The sequence below is a fragment of the Primulina tabacum genome, chromosome 2 (assembly GCF_025594145.1).
Source record: "Primulina tabacum isolate GXHZ01 chromosome 2, ASM2559414v2, whole genome shotgun sequence".
In the NCBI taxonomy this organism is placed as follows: domain Eukaryota; kingdom Viridiplantae; phylum Streptophyta; class Magnoliopsida; order Lamiales; family Gesneriaceae; genus Primulina; species Primulina tabacum.
This window is the reverse complement of record NC_134551.1, coordinates 7,676,464-7,691,480: the sequence shown is the minus strand read 5'-3', so window position 1 is coordinate 7,691,480 and position 15,017 is coordinate 7,676,464. Positions and strand designations below refer to the sequence as shown.

The 15,017-nt window shown below is 33.6% G+C and overlaps 2 protein-coding genes across 2 annotated transcripts; both read right to left on the bottom strand.

Annotated features, from left to right (window-relative positions):
* Positions 1–116: 116 nt before the first annotated feature.
* On the bottom strand, positions 117–4,448 carry LOC142529072 (uncharacterized). Its single transcript, XM_075634467.1, has 4 exons — positions 3,539–4,448; positions 1,406–1,476; positions 638–1,142; positions 117–556 (listed from the first exon to the last, which is right to left on the bottom strand). Exons 1-4 carry the CDS (start codon positions 3,662–3,664, stop codon positions 365–367), a joined length of 894 nt encoding a protein of 297 aa, XP_075490582.1. The 5' UTR covers positions 3,665–4,448; the 3' UTR covers positions 117–364.
* Positions 4,449–7,109: 2,661 nt separating this feature from the next.
* On the bottom strand, positions 7,110–14,378 carry LOC142529042 (serine carboxypeptidase 24-like). The gene is made up of 9 exons (XM_075634410.1): positions 13,917–14,378; positions 9,712–9,819; positions 9,458–9,553; positions 9,247–9,339; positions 9,084–9,169; positions 8,565–8,965; positions 8,369–8,464; positions 8,134–8,239; positions 7,110–7,448 (listed from the first exon to the last, which is right to left on the bottom strand). The coding sequence occupies exons 1-9, from the start codon at positions 14,173–14,175 to the stop codon at positions 7,305–7,307; spliced, it is 1,389 nt and encodes a 462-aa protein (XP_075490525.1). The 5' UTR covers positions 14,176–14,378; the 3' UTR covers positions 7,110–7,304.
* Positions 14,379–15,017: the final 639 nt, after the last annotated feature.

Sequence of the window (15,017 nt, the reverse complement as noted above, 5' to 3'; positions counted from 1 at the left end):
AGCAGAACAGAAGAAGCAAATAAGAGGTTTGGGGTATTTTGGACCAGACACACCTCGATTTGAACTGATGAGATTCGCCACACCTGCATCTGATTTTCTGGCCATCTCCATAGCGTTGAAACACAAATATATCCAAACTTTATTATTTCCCTAGAATCAAATATAGAAGCCACTCATTCAGAGCAACAACTCCAGCAAATATTTCTTGTTACAGACAACTGTTTCTAACATATATCTTGGTATGGTTACAATACTAGTACAAATCTAGGAATCCTCTATACGTTAGGAATTGCACAAGGCCGTATGCTAAAAGGGATTTGATTACCAGTCACCTCACAAACTTTTTTCCGTTGCCTCAAAAAATCTAAACTCTCAATGCAACAGGATCCTTCCATGATATTTTACGCTTTCCCGCGTGTGACGGACCCTCCCCGGCATTTCGGCAGATGGATAACTTTAAATCAGTTTGTTGCTCTTCATTACCTCTAATCAAACTTTTCTTAGCTTCTTCAAACATTGCTGCATCAGTGCCAAATTGGAATTCCTCATCCCCAGTCTAAAAAATCAATGAAATAATTACCATAACAATTCTCATGAATTTTGAATGTTCACGACTTGGATAAAATTAGTTACGTACCGAGATCTCATTCAAGTCAAAGATTGGAGCTCGGCTATACAAAGAAGCTTCTTTCCCACTAAGACCGCTATCTAGGTTCAAATCAAAAGTCGTACTCGAATTACTCAGAGCTGCCTCATCTGTACCATGGATTCTTGCCTTAAGGTTTAAATCAAGAAATGGGGTTGTGTTCTGAGATAAAACATCTTCCCCGCTATTTTTCCTTCTCTTGTGGTTCATACCAGAAACGGTAATCAATATAGGTCGAGCAGCTTCATTTCCAACATGTAATATTTTGTTATCACGGCGATCAATCACTGTGGAAGCACTACGTAAAGCAGCTTCCTTACGAAAATTATGTTTCTTCTTTGGCTTTTGTTCTGTAATTGGTGGTAATCTATGGACAGTAGCTTCTTTCACGATTTTGGTTCTCTTAAGCGGATTTGGTGATTGTACATGCTTCCTTTCTAGCGAGGAATTCATAGCTTTTGTTTTCATAAGAAGCTCATATCTTCCCCGTAAAAACCTGTGGATTGTAAAGGTATCAAATTATGAAAAAACGATTCTAAAACAAGAAGCAACCAAACCAACTACATGCAGGGATGGACCCAGAAATCGATTGAATGGGGAGCAACAGAATGCTGGGGGGATTCAAGGAGTCCGAAATAACAATTTTCCTCCTGAAACCACTCTTGCCAGTAAATTAAAAATTAACGCCACGTTCCCAGAAATGCAAAAGCAGTTTGGTTAGATTGCGTAATTTACAGAATTAGGTGAGTATTTGCATACCGAACTTCAGCAGCAAGTATCAGCTTTCTCTGTTTTGCTGCCTCCAATTTGCTTCCCATTACAATAGCTTCCTGCAACATGATACAATTACAACTCCTTCTCTTGTCTCTGATAATGAATTTACTACTACCAAATCAACAAAGGGATTTGAAAGTTTAGAGAAGGAATTTCAAACTTGGGAATCAACAAAGGGGTTTGAAAGTTTAGAGAAGGAATTTCAAACTTGGGACTTCAACCATACACATATTTGGTATGCCTGAAATCTATTACAACTGTTAATGCATGAGCTTAAATTTAAAAGATATTTGAGATCTCTCAAAATCAAAAGTACTTAGACAATCAGAATGGATTTCAAAACGAATATTTGGACTCCTCGATTTATATTTAAATTTCCCAAACACTAAGATCGCAAAAAAAAAAAGTCATATTTAAATTTGACTACATAGGGTACTAAAATCACATATTAACAAATATACACCACCAAATTTACAATTCTCCATCAATTGAATATGCCTCACGCGTCATGGATGTGTGAGGACTTGGTAACCCCCTTTTCCCTCGAATAAGAAAAATATTTTTTCCAAGACGCACACAAACCAAACATCCAAAGTCCCCTCCCCTCGAATTTGAGAGAGATACTCCACATAGATGAATAGGCTAAATACAAAAAACAAGGATTTGGATCGGCCTACGTAAGGGGAAGTAATCATTTGAGGACGTAAACCAACTCCATTCAGTGACTCCAATTCAGCTTTCAATAATTTAATCCATTGATTTTATTAGGAGAATATGACTTCCCATTTAATCAATTTTAAAAAGTAACTTCGTTACCAACTATCAAAAATTCCTTAAAATGTGAAAAAAACAATAATGATAATTTTTATCTATATTCATTTATGCATCAATACAAATGATAATATGCAACGAAAGTAAAGGAAAAGAACACATAGATTTACGGGTTCCAAATGCAACTTAAAAAGTTTGTTTGGATGGCTTTTATTTGGATGGAAGGATATGGTGAATTTTAGATTTTAAATTCTTATCAAAATTCACTCTTATTTTTTGATGATTTTCAAATCCTTCAAATTCAATTTTTTAAACCAAAACTAAATTTACACAATTTACATGATTCAATCTCAACACAAAAAGGAATTGAAATTCATGACTCAATTCCTAGTCTCAATCTCAATACAAAAAGAAATTTGAAATACATGACACAATTCCTAGTCGGATTTGGTGAATTTCAAACGGTTCCCTCAACATCTTAAACTTTTATTTCCAATCATTTTCCAAATTGGAGTAATCTGAAGTCCAAAAAATCATAAACCCACTCATCAAAAGCAAATCTTTCAAACCAAATGCAATCTAAAGTTAAACGTTTAAAGAAATTGTTTTGATATATATCTGGAGAAAATTAGCACCACTATCCATCCTAAGTTTAACAAAACAAGAAATCATTTATAATTTATATGAAGTTGAGTACCACGAGGATAAAAGCAATGAAAACATCCTTAGAAAACAGACATTCACTCCACCTTTCCATCTTATACATGAGCTAATTAATTATCCAAAGGAGAATAAACAAAGAACTTGAAGAAAAAAGGGAGGACGTTGACACCAAATTTCATGGATCAAATGGTTTATTAATCATTGAGAATTGTAATCATCCTAAGAACAGGTATCAAGAAATCCGGGCCGGCTCTCAAATTAGGAATAATGAATACTTCCGGTGAAGTGTTCAAAATCCAAAATACCAACAAGAAACGAACTGACTTCTAGATATCAACATAATATCAAGAAACGAATTAATTGTGCCAAATAACAGATAATCAATCTTAATTTTGAAGAAAAACGTCATATAAAGCAAAAACATATCCCCATAAGAGGGAAAAACATATCCCCGACTGTCTAAAAATGTAAGGAAGAATCAGAAAAGAGTAATTCGGTGAAAGAAAACAGATCAATCACACCATAAGAAAAATCTTAACACCGCAAAGCAGAAGAAACCGAAACCCTCAAATCCAAGCAAACCACACATACGAGACCAAACCCACCACGAAACCAGATCAAATAAAGCAACAGATCCTCAAAATAAACAAAAGAAAATCAACACCCACAAAGGGAAAACCATACCCTTCGCAGCTCCTGATAGTCCTGCATAAGAGCCTGATGCCTGAACCTGGACTTGGCATCCTCACACGCTCCGACGCCATAAAAAGGCGTTTGACCCAGAAACACCTCTTTACTCTTCCTAGACATCAGATCCCAGATCAAAGCAAGCCCCTTCGCCAAAAAATTGTGATCTTGAAAACAATTAGTTGATAGATTAAAAAGATAATTGAAGGGTCAGCTGCATAACAAATAGATAGAGTTGAAAACAAGAAAATGAATAGATGGCGATAGGTATGAATAGCAAGAAAAGAGAAAGGGTTGGCAAGCAATAAAGCAAGGTGGTTTGTATGTAAGCAAATAAAGAAAAGATCAGAGTAATATAGATGTGTAAAGGACAGGAAGAGAGAAAAAATTGAGGGGAAGGTGGGAAGGCTCTTTCTTTGCTTTGCCTTTCCCCCTGTTTTCTCTGTGAAAAACTCTGACCGATGCAAAGCCCGAAAAAGCCCACACATATCGGGCAAAAAATAAAAATAAAAAACATAATTGCATGGGAAGACAGTGAAGTCGATGATGAAGATGGGATTTTTCGGGAGATGGCAGAAGGGCATTTGTGGGAAGAAAAATCCGCCTTTTGGTGCTGCGTATGAAGTGGGATTACGTTAATTTTGAGGAATTCCCGAAGACTTTGTTTCCCCATAATTTCTTGCTTGCACATACATAAATAATGGTCCAACTGGGCCATTAGAGAGAAGGTTTGGTTTGGTGGTGTGTGGAGTCTTCTTTTTCTTTATTTTCTGCTGCGTATACACAAAACGTGTCCGTATACTGGAGGAGAGAGAAAAGAGGAGTCTTTGATGTTAATGTAGAGAGAGAAAGGAATTGGGATGAGATAGATGCTGGAAGATGCTGCAAAAGCGACAAGTTAAAAGGGAAGCTGGAGAAGAGACTGGAGAGAGAGAGAGAGAGAGAGAGAGAGAGAGTAAATGTCTCTTGTTGTGTGTTTTTATTTATGTTTTTGTTTTTGATGCCTTGTTTCGTAGGAGTAGTTAGTTTTGGGATGAAATTACAGTTTTAACCTTGCGTCCTAAACCTCATATTTCAGTTAAAATTCGAACAAACTTCTTCTTATACCTTATGGTATAAAAATTCAAGAACATTTATAGAACCTTTGTCTACAACAATCAAAACAGATTGGTGAGACGGACTTACCCGCACAACTCGTCATTATGTGGGCTTATTCGGATCGACCGTCTTTTTGATGGATTAAAAAATTATCAATTCAATCTATCTATTTTAGGTAGTGGACTGACTTGACATACTAATCAATTTTGTGTGTAATTTGGCAAGTTAAACCGGGCGAACTTGTAGCCAGTAGCAACCCATATTAGGTAGTCGCTATCAAAATTGCCACAACTTATTTTACTTATTTTCAAAAATACATCTCTTAAATTACATTATGATCCTCACTGATTTCTATCAACTTATATATATAAAAATTCAATAGTAAAACAAAAACTTGTCCAGATTGAGACCGAGTCAAGATCAAAATCCAGGAAAAGCTTGTCATTTAGTTAGCATAGGAAGCTACAACCCCCCCTATTATTGTTTATTTTGGTTGTTTTTTTCGAGGTATTTACTTGGTGTCCCGTGGTGGAGGGTAATATTGTAATTAAACACGCCAATACCCGAATCCGCTACTTTTCCTACCCAAGGGGGAGGAAGAAGCCATTCATATTTGTATATCATCAAATTTAAAAGTCAGTTTTATCGTTAACTTAAATTGTATAATAAATTCAATTAAGTTCAGGTTTTATTTTCAATATTATTTAATTTCTTTTATTAAATTAAGCTAAGGTTAAAATTGATTTTAAAATTTGATAATGTACCACAATAATAATTTATAAATATTTCATGTATCGATTACGTCATTTAAAATAGTTCATGTATCAATTTGACATATAATAAATGACAAAAACTTGTATGAGACGGTCTCACGGATCGTATTTTGTGAGAATGATCTCTTATTTGGATTTTTCATGAAAAATATTATTTTTATGTTAAGAGTATTACTTTTTATTGTGAATATCGATAGGGTTGACCCATCTCATAGATAAAAATTCGTGAGACCGTCTCACAAGAGACATATTCTTAATAAATAGTTCTATACCAAATTGAATTTTAATCTTTTTTAACATATTCGGGTAATATTTCAACCATCCAATACCAAATTGCTTATACAACTACATCTCAATGGCTTAATCACAAGGATTTCAAAAAGAAATTATAAATTTTGTTATATATTTTTCTATTTGTAAATCTTGGTTTTTTTTATTCTATCAAATTTCAGTTTTAATTCGCTATATTTATTTTTAAAAAATTTAGTTGTTTTGGTGTAGCGCCATGTCAGCTAGCCAAAAATTGACATATACAAGAACAATACTAAGATTTGACTATATAAAAGTTTAAAATTGTTTTTTTTTAAAGAAACAAATATGAATTACCAAAAATTGCATTTTTCTCATACATAGGCATGCGAATTAATTCTAAAGAAAAGTCTATCTAGGTTCATACACCATCCCCAATTTTTATGGATTGGAATGCTTGATTTAGCCATCCAAATTATAACTTATTGATGAGATGAGTCAAAAATTTAGAAGCTAGATTGAAAATTAAGTATTATATGGCTCTAAGTTATTTGTTTTGGTTGAATTATGCAAAATAATATTTTGTATATATATACATATATGTCAGCTTCATCGATGTCTCAATTGTAAATTTTGAACAATTAAATTTTAAATAGAGAAAATGCAAAAACTTGTGTGAGACGGTCTCAAGTGTCGTATTTTGTGAGACGGATCTCTTATTTAGATTATCCGTGAAAAAGTATTACTTTTTATGCTAAAAGTATTAATTTTATTGTGAATATCGGTAGGATTGACCCGTCTCAAATATAAAGATTCGTGAGACCGTCTCATACTCTTGTGAGATGATCTTTGTCTGTGTTTACTTATCAAAATATAATTTTTCTTAAAATTCACGGGCCGTTAATAATTGAATTTGGACATGATTTTTAGTCATTAATGACAAAAAAGATAAAATAATATACGGTCTATGTTCCTTCTCTTGTCTTTTATCATAATAAAAAAAGCAAAATTTGTACAAGGAAATAACTAATAAGCATGATTAACTGAAATCAACCATAAGTCAAAGGCTTAAAGTTGACAAAATCAATGACTCTATCAAATTAAATTGATCGGTTTTTATTTATTTAAAAAAATTACATTAACCAAATCGATATAAAATTGGTTATTTTAGTCGATTAACCATTCGAAAAAGTATTGCATATTTGATAAATCAAATATACACTTAAGTTAACCCTATACCATTTCAATCACTTGATATTAAGATATAATTAAAGATAAAAGTTCAATAAAAAAAAATCAATAATTGAAAGTTAGTTGTATCTAAATTAGTTGTTTAGCCAATTAATACCGAACCGATTAAACCGATAATTTACAAGATCATAACCAACGAATCCGATTTAGATTTTTTTTTTCCCATTTATATCAGTAACACGAATTATAAAAGTAAATTACTAAAGTACAATGCAGCAATCAAGCATATTATAATTCATAAATTTAAATACAATTGGAATTGAATGATTATCCTAATCTAATAACAGCCCCCCAACCTATTGTTTTGTTTTCTTTTCTTTTTCTTTTCTTTTCTTTTTTAATTATTTCTTATATATGAGAAGCATATTCTATATTTTGTGACAGCAACAACTTTAAGATTTGGGCAAGTTCTTGCCAGACAAGAATGTCTGGAAAAGAATAAAAGCTCTCCTAGGTTGAAACATAGGAACCTCATGCCCTGCTCCTCTAACCGTGGCAAATGTTAGACCATCATACACTTCAGTCCATCCCCCAACCTGTAAAACCATTTGCTGTTATTGCCTTGCATGATACCCAAAATATGTTGAAAATGACTCTATAGTTGATGATATCTCTAGTATCGAACATCAACGCCTCTTGCGCCGGGCCTGAGCGAGCATGATAGACCATGCTAGTAACTGTTCCGCGTGTTTAAATGCTTTACACCCAATTCGAAGTGAAACACGGTATTGCACATAGTTCATTGTATGGTAGGTTCGTTGTAAATGAAGTGTCCTTCGGGAGGATGCAGAATTTACAGATCAATGTTGATTCGATGCATGTGGTTAATTCTGGCCCGTCGTTGATAGCAGATGTGTGTTATACACCTGCTAGCATTGAACAAGCCGGGAAAGATCATAGGAGTGGCTGCTGATGGTCAAAAAGCAAGAATGTGGCAGTTTAGGGGGCATAGAACTTAGGTAGTATCAGAATGGAGAGTTGGAACATGATGTGTATTGGGGTTAACGACACTGCTTATTTAAGGGTGATTGCAAAATCCATGTTGGTTTGTGGCAGATGTAAAAGAGTTTACAAGATTGAGCGGATATATTTTTAACAATAAGTTAACCATGTTCGCAAGTCGAGAACCGATATAAGATAGCAGAGGAACGTCAGGGATAGAGGATCAAAGTTATGTTGTAGTCCCTGCTATATAATCGAAGAAACAAATACAAATTTTACCTGATTGCCGGAATACCAAGGATACCACGGAGTTTTGATCTTGAGATTAAGATGGCTCAAGGAAAACCGAGTCGCTGTCACCGGCACCACCGAATCCGTGTCTCCACTGCATTAAACACGAGAAGTTCCGATATTTAGGATTTTTGATATTGTGAAAAATGGAAAATGGCAAAACTGGTGCCAGGTTCATATTAACCGAAAGTCCAAAACACAGATTTTTGGCATATATTTATACCTAAATACCCATATTCTAAGCCCGGCAGCGATTAGTTTTCTGTAGATTGGCAACATTGAAAAATCCGTGTCCTTCCAGTTCCGTAAAAGCACGTCGCTGTCACATAAATGAGTAAAAAAACTCCATCAAATATTTTATAATTCAATTTGTTGCTTCTTGAACTTAATAAGATAGATAAATTGAGCTTGTAGAAAACCTGCAAGCAGTCCATTTGTATTTAATCCCCGTGGTGTTTGCATGGAGGGCCTTCTGCACATCTGGCCGGTTATAGTACTTCTCAGCATAGTTCTCGGAACAGGGGTCGTACCCAGAAAATCTTGGGCGTAAAAGAGTGTTCTTGAGCCTTGGAGTATTCCTAATATTTGTCTTTGTCGAATTGCACGTTGGCGCATAAATGTTATACTGATCTATGTCACCAAATTCGTGGTTCATGGCATAATTCAAAGCTTTATCACATTTGTGTGATGTTTTCACTAACTTAAAATCACATTCTTTCATGATTAATTTATAAGTTCTATCTGATATCATGGAGTGGCTCCACCAATATGTTACGGTTCCGACGTTATCGTAGTAGTTGTCTGTTACAGCGTTCCCAACCTGCATACATGATTCATACACATCTGATTCTGTACCAGTTCATAGTTTTGCAACTAGGGAGGGATCAAGTACAGAGAAGAAAAAAACAAATGTATTCAGATGGTAAAAGGAAACTTACAATGAACCCTTTCAAATTGATGATTGGATGGGAAGATTTCTTGTTATAATCGTATAGTTTATGTGCTAATTGTGGGACATAGTGCCCTATGGAAAGCGGGAAATTTTGTTAGCATTACGAGAGACGACTAAAGTAAGAACCAACGTGGTGGCGATCAATTTACCTGCATAACTCTCCCCAGAGATGTAGAAATCTCGGTATTTGTATTGTGGAAATCTAGACATCCATTTAATGAGGAAAACTAGAGCATCCTCAGCTGTGATGAAATATAGGAAACCTTGATTAGTTGCGTTCTAGCAAGATTCTAGCTGTGTCATTTTCTTACAACATCCATGTTCTGGTTTATCTGTATAAAGTAAGTAACGAGTGTATACCTGTCCTTTTGTCCCCAGAATCTCTTAGATTAGAGCTTGTGTTCGTATAAGAGAAGCCAACACCAGCCGGTGACTCAAGAAACATAATATTTGCCACTGCCACCGTAAAAAATTCACAAAAAAACATGCACTTAAATATATATTTGAGACGACTTTCCGATCATATTATAAGTTTGATCAGTTTACATAACAAGTGATCATCCATCTTCAATTAAAAGTGGCTAAATTTAATGTCAGTTTATGCTCATTTGTACCTCTGTTCCAAGCGTATTCGTTCAAATAGAGAGATGAACCGGTCTTGTTAATTCGAAATGGCCCTAACTCCTCAGATGCTCCATATGCAACAGATGAACATCCAGGTCCTGAACAATCCAATTTGATAGTTAACAATGTGATATTTTTGAACACATCCCATTTTATCAGTTAACATATGTTCCATGGAAGTTTCAGCAAGGTATAAACTTCTGTTAGATAAACATGGCCTGCAGTTTGATATTCCGTGACAAGCGTGATAAAGGAGATTCACGACGCCACAACTTTCTTGGACCAACTAGCATTACAAACAACTACAGTTGGTGACAAGAATAGTTTGTGTACTGATTATGTTGATCTGTGCAGTTCAGACATTCTTGCCGATGATCGAATTATCAAAGTGGTCCGAAGAATGCAAGTTGGTTATGTGTATCAATAAATTTACATGTTAATGGAATACATACATAATAATGCAGCATGCAAGTTAAACCACAGAAACGCAAATCATAAATAAGATAAACATAAAAGGAGTAAGCCAATGGTAGTCGGTGGCAACTGATTTACATTCGTTCTAAATATAGATCAATGGTAATATTAATTTATTTGAAATTTAATATTTATTTAGATATCAGTACTGCTCTTGAATAAGCATGAACATAAAATAGAAGCTAAGGAGTCATTGACAGAAGGGTGTGGAGAATGGTTGCAGGGTAGGAAGGAATTCCAGATAATAAATATATACAATGTAGAAAGAAAATGTTACACAGGAGGCATTTTCAATGACCTCTTTGCCTCACCTACCCGTATAGCCATACAATTAATGAATAATAATTTTTAAATTTCATCCACCATCACATAAAACAATTAGAGTTAGTAATAACATCGTTTGTTTCATGGAATGAAATAATGAATGATATTATAATTTATATCATTCATGCATGAAAGAATTATGTAGTCAGTGAAAATTGTGAATGGTCAATTTAATCTGGCAGTTTTAAATATTTTGAAAAAAATTTTAAAACAAAAATAATTATTTAAAATATATAAAAATTGGAAAAATCAGAATTTTTTTCTTAAAGTATAAAAAATACAATATCATTTCACAAATCTTATAATATACAATGAAGTTATCAACGCAGACTAAAGACAAGTTTACAGCATTGAACATGCTTTAAGGTGTTGCAGCCACTCTCGACATTGTGTGTATTTTTATAGAGTAGGTCTCTTGTGAGACGGTCTCACGAATCTTTATTTTTAAGATGGGTCAACCCTATCGATATTCACGCTAAAAAGTAATATTTTTTAATGGATGATTCAAATAAGATATATGTCTAATAAAATATGACTCGTGAGATCGTCTCACACAAGTTTTTGTCATTTTTATCTTAGATTAACTTTAAATATTATATTTCAGGATTTACTGAAAACTATGATGCAATGATCGTGCTGATTTCAAAGATATGTTGGTCTGGGAGGAGTGTTGGTTAAAGCCATAAATTTTTTTTTCCACTGTCAGGCCGCGTGACAAGGAATCATGATGTTTAAAAGTTGGCAACTTATCCAACTTTGTGGAATTCTAGGTTCTAGCTAACTCGGTCTATCAACTCAACCACTTTCGAATAAAATTAGAGAAATATATAGTTTTAAAGCTATGACACACAGGAAGTTGTGTATAACAGTGGAAATAAAAATTAAATATTGATAAAATATTATATTTGTGAATATGGAAAAAGGGCAGGATTCTCTATAATTATTGAACATTACGGTAACAAATCAGTCAAGTCATCGATTGGGTAACAGTTGTAATGAGACAACTGGAATGAATCTTTTATATCCAAATATCGGAGATTGAATTGTTATAAACAGACCAGTTTGTGTTAGAATTTCGTGTGTGTGTGTGTATATTAAGGTTTAAATGACTTACAGATTCTATATATATTATCTTGATATTGAGATAGTGTTTCCCTGATTAATTTTAACTAAGAACATTAAATTTTTAAGATCTTATGGTATATATTTCGGCATTCCGCTTATTTTAATGCAACACAAAACCAACATCGTAGAGCACTAAATGTGCCTCATATGATGCAACACCACTCGATGTAATGATTCAGATGACGTGACAAATTGTGAAAATGTTTGAGTGATTATTAGAATCTAAGCTAAATGTAACATAAAACTCATCGATAACAAGGAGCTTACACAAAGAACTGTTTTATCTTATTTTGGTTGGGGAAGTAGGAATACATAAAGTTAGTATACTCTTTACACGATCCAACAATATTAGATCACGTGAATCCATCAAATTTATTGAAAACTGACATTATGTATTGATGATCCAAAAACTTTACGATGCAAGAAACATTTTACTCGTAACTCGTATAAGTTTGAACATGCATAGGATATATTATGGAAAAGCAAGGTTAGAAAGTTATTTGACTTTTTTTTTATTTGTTGGTATTAAGCAAGTGAGGGGGAAGAAAAAGTAATGGAGAGTTCGAAAGTCACTTGACTTGAAACGTGGTTACATATATAAAAACAAAAGTATATTCCATTCTACCAAACTACTTAAACAAATAAGTCCAGACATAAAGCCACGATCAAATGGCAGCAGACCTTTTAGTGCACTTTGCTATCATTCAAAAGGTTTTTTTTTTGTTTCTTTCTTAATGTTTGAAAGTTCATGGAAAAAAAAAACTACACATTTCTTGGTGTATTTTCTAACCCTTAGACATATAAAAATCATATGAAGGATGGGCAGTGGCATAAAAGGGAGCTGTCACGCGTTCCTTGTATGCATTGAAGAACGAAAAAATAAAAGAAAAACTCAACACCTTTCTAAGCCAACGGTGTCAAAATCAGATACGATTTACCAACTCAGCACGGTTCAACCCGAAAAAAATCAGGTTTAAGTTTTGAGTTTTCGGGTCAGACCAGGTTAGACACGATATCTATTGAAAAAAATGATCGGGTTGGATTGGGTTCGGGTTGACCCGAAAATTTTAATTTTTTTAAAAAATTATAATTAATAAATATTGCCTACATTTTTATATATTGTATGTCTGAAAAAATATTTATTGTATATTTATATCATAAATTTTCATAATATAATATTTATTTTGAATATTTTTATTTTTTAAACAATTGTTTATATGATTTAGTAAAAATATTTTATTTTTCTACCATTAGACTTTCAAATTTAAATCTATACGTGGGAGATTTTGTTATTATGTGTTTAAATTAAAATATTTTTTTTTTGAATTTTATTCAATTTTTTTTAAAAAAAAAACTCAAAATCGAGTTAATCAAGTTGATCGAGTTAACTCGAGTTTGAGTTCGGGTTGAGATTTTTCGAGTTGGGCCGAGTTGAGCAATTTTTGAATAATACTATTGCTCAATCCGACTCAACCTACCCGACCCATCCGAATGGACACTTTTATTCTAATCTAAGCAGGTGCATGCGCATCTTAAAGAGGAAATGCAGGGGTTTGATAACGTGGGCAGGGGGTAGATGGGTATCATGGGCGAGAACAGGAAGTAGGTCACTTATGGACGGGTGACTTTTGGGGTTTGCTGACACAAGCAATGTAACAGCACAAAATTAAAGGGTGGGCCTATGGATTGGACTTCTTTTCCATTTTAACTTAATATTTGTCTTTTAATTTGAAATGCAAAATTTTCAAATTTATTCCAAACATCTCCTTAATTAATTTTGTTAAACAAATTTGAAACATTATTTTATTCATGAATCGAGTTGACTCGTCTCATTCGAAACATATACATGTTCATTCATTCCCAAAAAAAAAAATTAGTATAATGCGTGCAGATGAGTACTGTACACATTCAATATTTTGACCATACATGCACGTATATGACATCGGCATATTCAAATATTTTGATTTTTCAGTGTTTTAGATTTCAATATAATATATTCTTTAGAAAAAATTTAGTAATCATTTGATATATTTTATTTTATATGGAAAATTTAATCATTGATTCCTTCTCTGGCAGCTAAATTATTTGCATAATAATGCCAATTGTTATATATTATTATCTCTATTTTACCAAATATAATATGTCACCAATGGAATGTTCTCGTGACCAATTTCAAATTACAAATATTTTTTATTTATTACATAATTATACATATTTTATTAAATTTTAAATTATTATGAAAATGAAAAATAGAAATGAAATAAACACTGACCTCCATTGAGCCAAAGAACTAGAGGCTTCTTGTCTGCGTGATCGGTAGCCTCCGTCAGCCAATAGAATAGTGCACGTCCCTCCTCTTCATTCACCGTAACATACCCGGAGAACTGCGCGAACTTCACCGGAGGCTGCCCCGGCAACGTCTTTATGCGGTCCAACTCCTGCTCCTCAGTGATCAGCGCCGCGGAGCTGATAAGAAGTACCGGACAGATGGAAACGAAGAGCGACAGGAGTAATGATCTCCGCGAACCCATTAGAGTAGAGCTAGTTAGCAACTTAGTTTGAAACAGAGATTGGAGCAGATTCACAAGGCTTTTAACCACAATGTTGGGTAATTTTGTAGTGAATTATCTGAATTGGCGCATTAAATCGGTGGTCAGAACTGTGGACCCTTTCGATTTCCCTTCTCCAAGCGCGAGTGCTTGAGGATGGGAATTTGGGAGAGCTAGCTTATAAACATTGGCTCACTAGTTTGAATATATTATTCTTCGCTTAAATTTAAAAATTATTCAATGATTTTTCTAAAAAGATTTAGCATTTAAAAATATAATAGATTTTTCGATTTGGTATAAATGCGTTTGATTTTGTGTTTTGTATATTCACGGGGAGTAGGTCTTTTGTGACACGGTCTTACGAATCTTTATCTATGAGACGGGTCAATCCTAACGATATTCACAATAAAAAATAATATTCTTAGCATAAAAAGTAATATTTTTCCATGGATGACCCAAATCAAGATATGTCTCATAAAATACGACCTGTGAGACCGTCTCACACAAGTTTTTATCATTTACGTGATAATTGAGTTAAAATTTAGTTTCGAGATAATTAACGTAAAATTGTGGAATAATTGACCAACTTTATTTTTATTGTCTTAATCTACAATTAAAAGCTTGTCTTATTTCTTCCAATTATGCGTGAAATTACACGAACTCTAATAAATTATTGATCAATTAACTTTGAATCTCAAATATCCATTGGATGCTTCAAATCGTGAAAATAATTGCCACGCATTAAAGAGTCTAGTTGTCAAAATATGTCTCAATATTGACAAAGAGCATGTCTCTTGTCGGACGGTCTCACGGATTTTATCTGT

Bases quoted from the DNA above. Each gene is read 5' to 3' on its own strand.
- LOC142529042 (XM_075634410.1), bottom strand. From the start codon at position 14,175: ATGGGTTCGCGGAGATCATTACTCCTGTCGCTCTTCGTTTCCATCTGT. The intron at 9,820-13,916 runs GTCAGTGTTTAT...TGGATTGTTCAG, and splicing joins AGTTCTTTGGCTCAATGGAG to GACCTGGATGTTCATCTGTT. The intron at 9,340-9,457 runs GTATACACTCGT...ATTTCATCACAG, and splicing joins TTCTGGGGACAAAAGGACAG to CTGAGGATGCTCTAGTTTTC.
- LOC142529072 (XM_075634467.1), bottom strand. From the start codon at position 3,664: ATGTCTAGGAAGAGTAAAGAGGTGTTTCTGGGTCAAACGCCTTTTTAT. The intron at 1,477-3,538 runs GTATGGTTTTCC...ATCATGTTGCAG, and splicing joins ACTATCAGGAGCTGCGAAGG to GAAGCTATTGTAATGGGAAG. The intron at 557-637 runs GTACGTAACTAA...TTGATTTTTTAG, and splicing joins TTGACTTGAATGAGATCTCG to ACTGGGGATGAGGAATTCCA.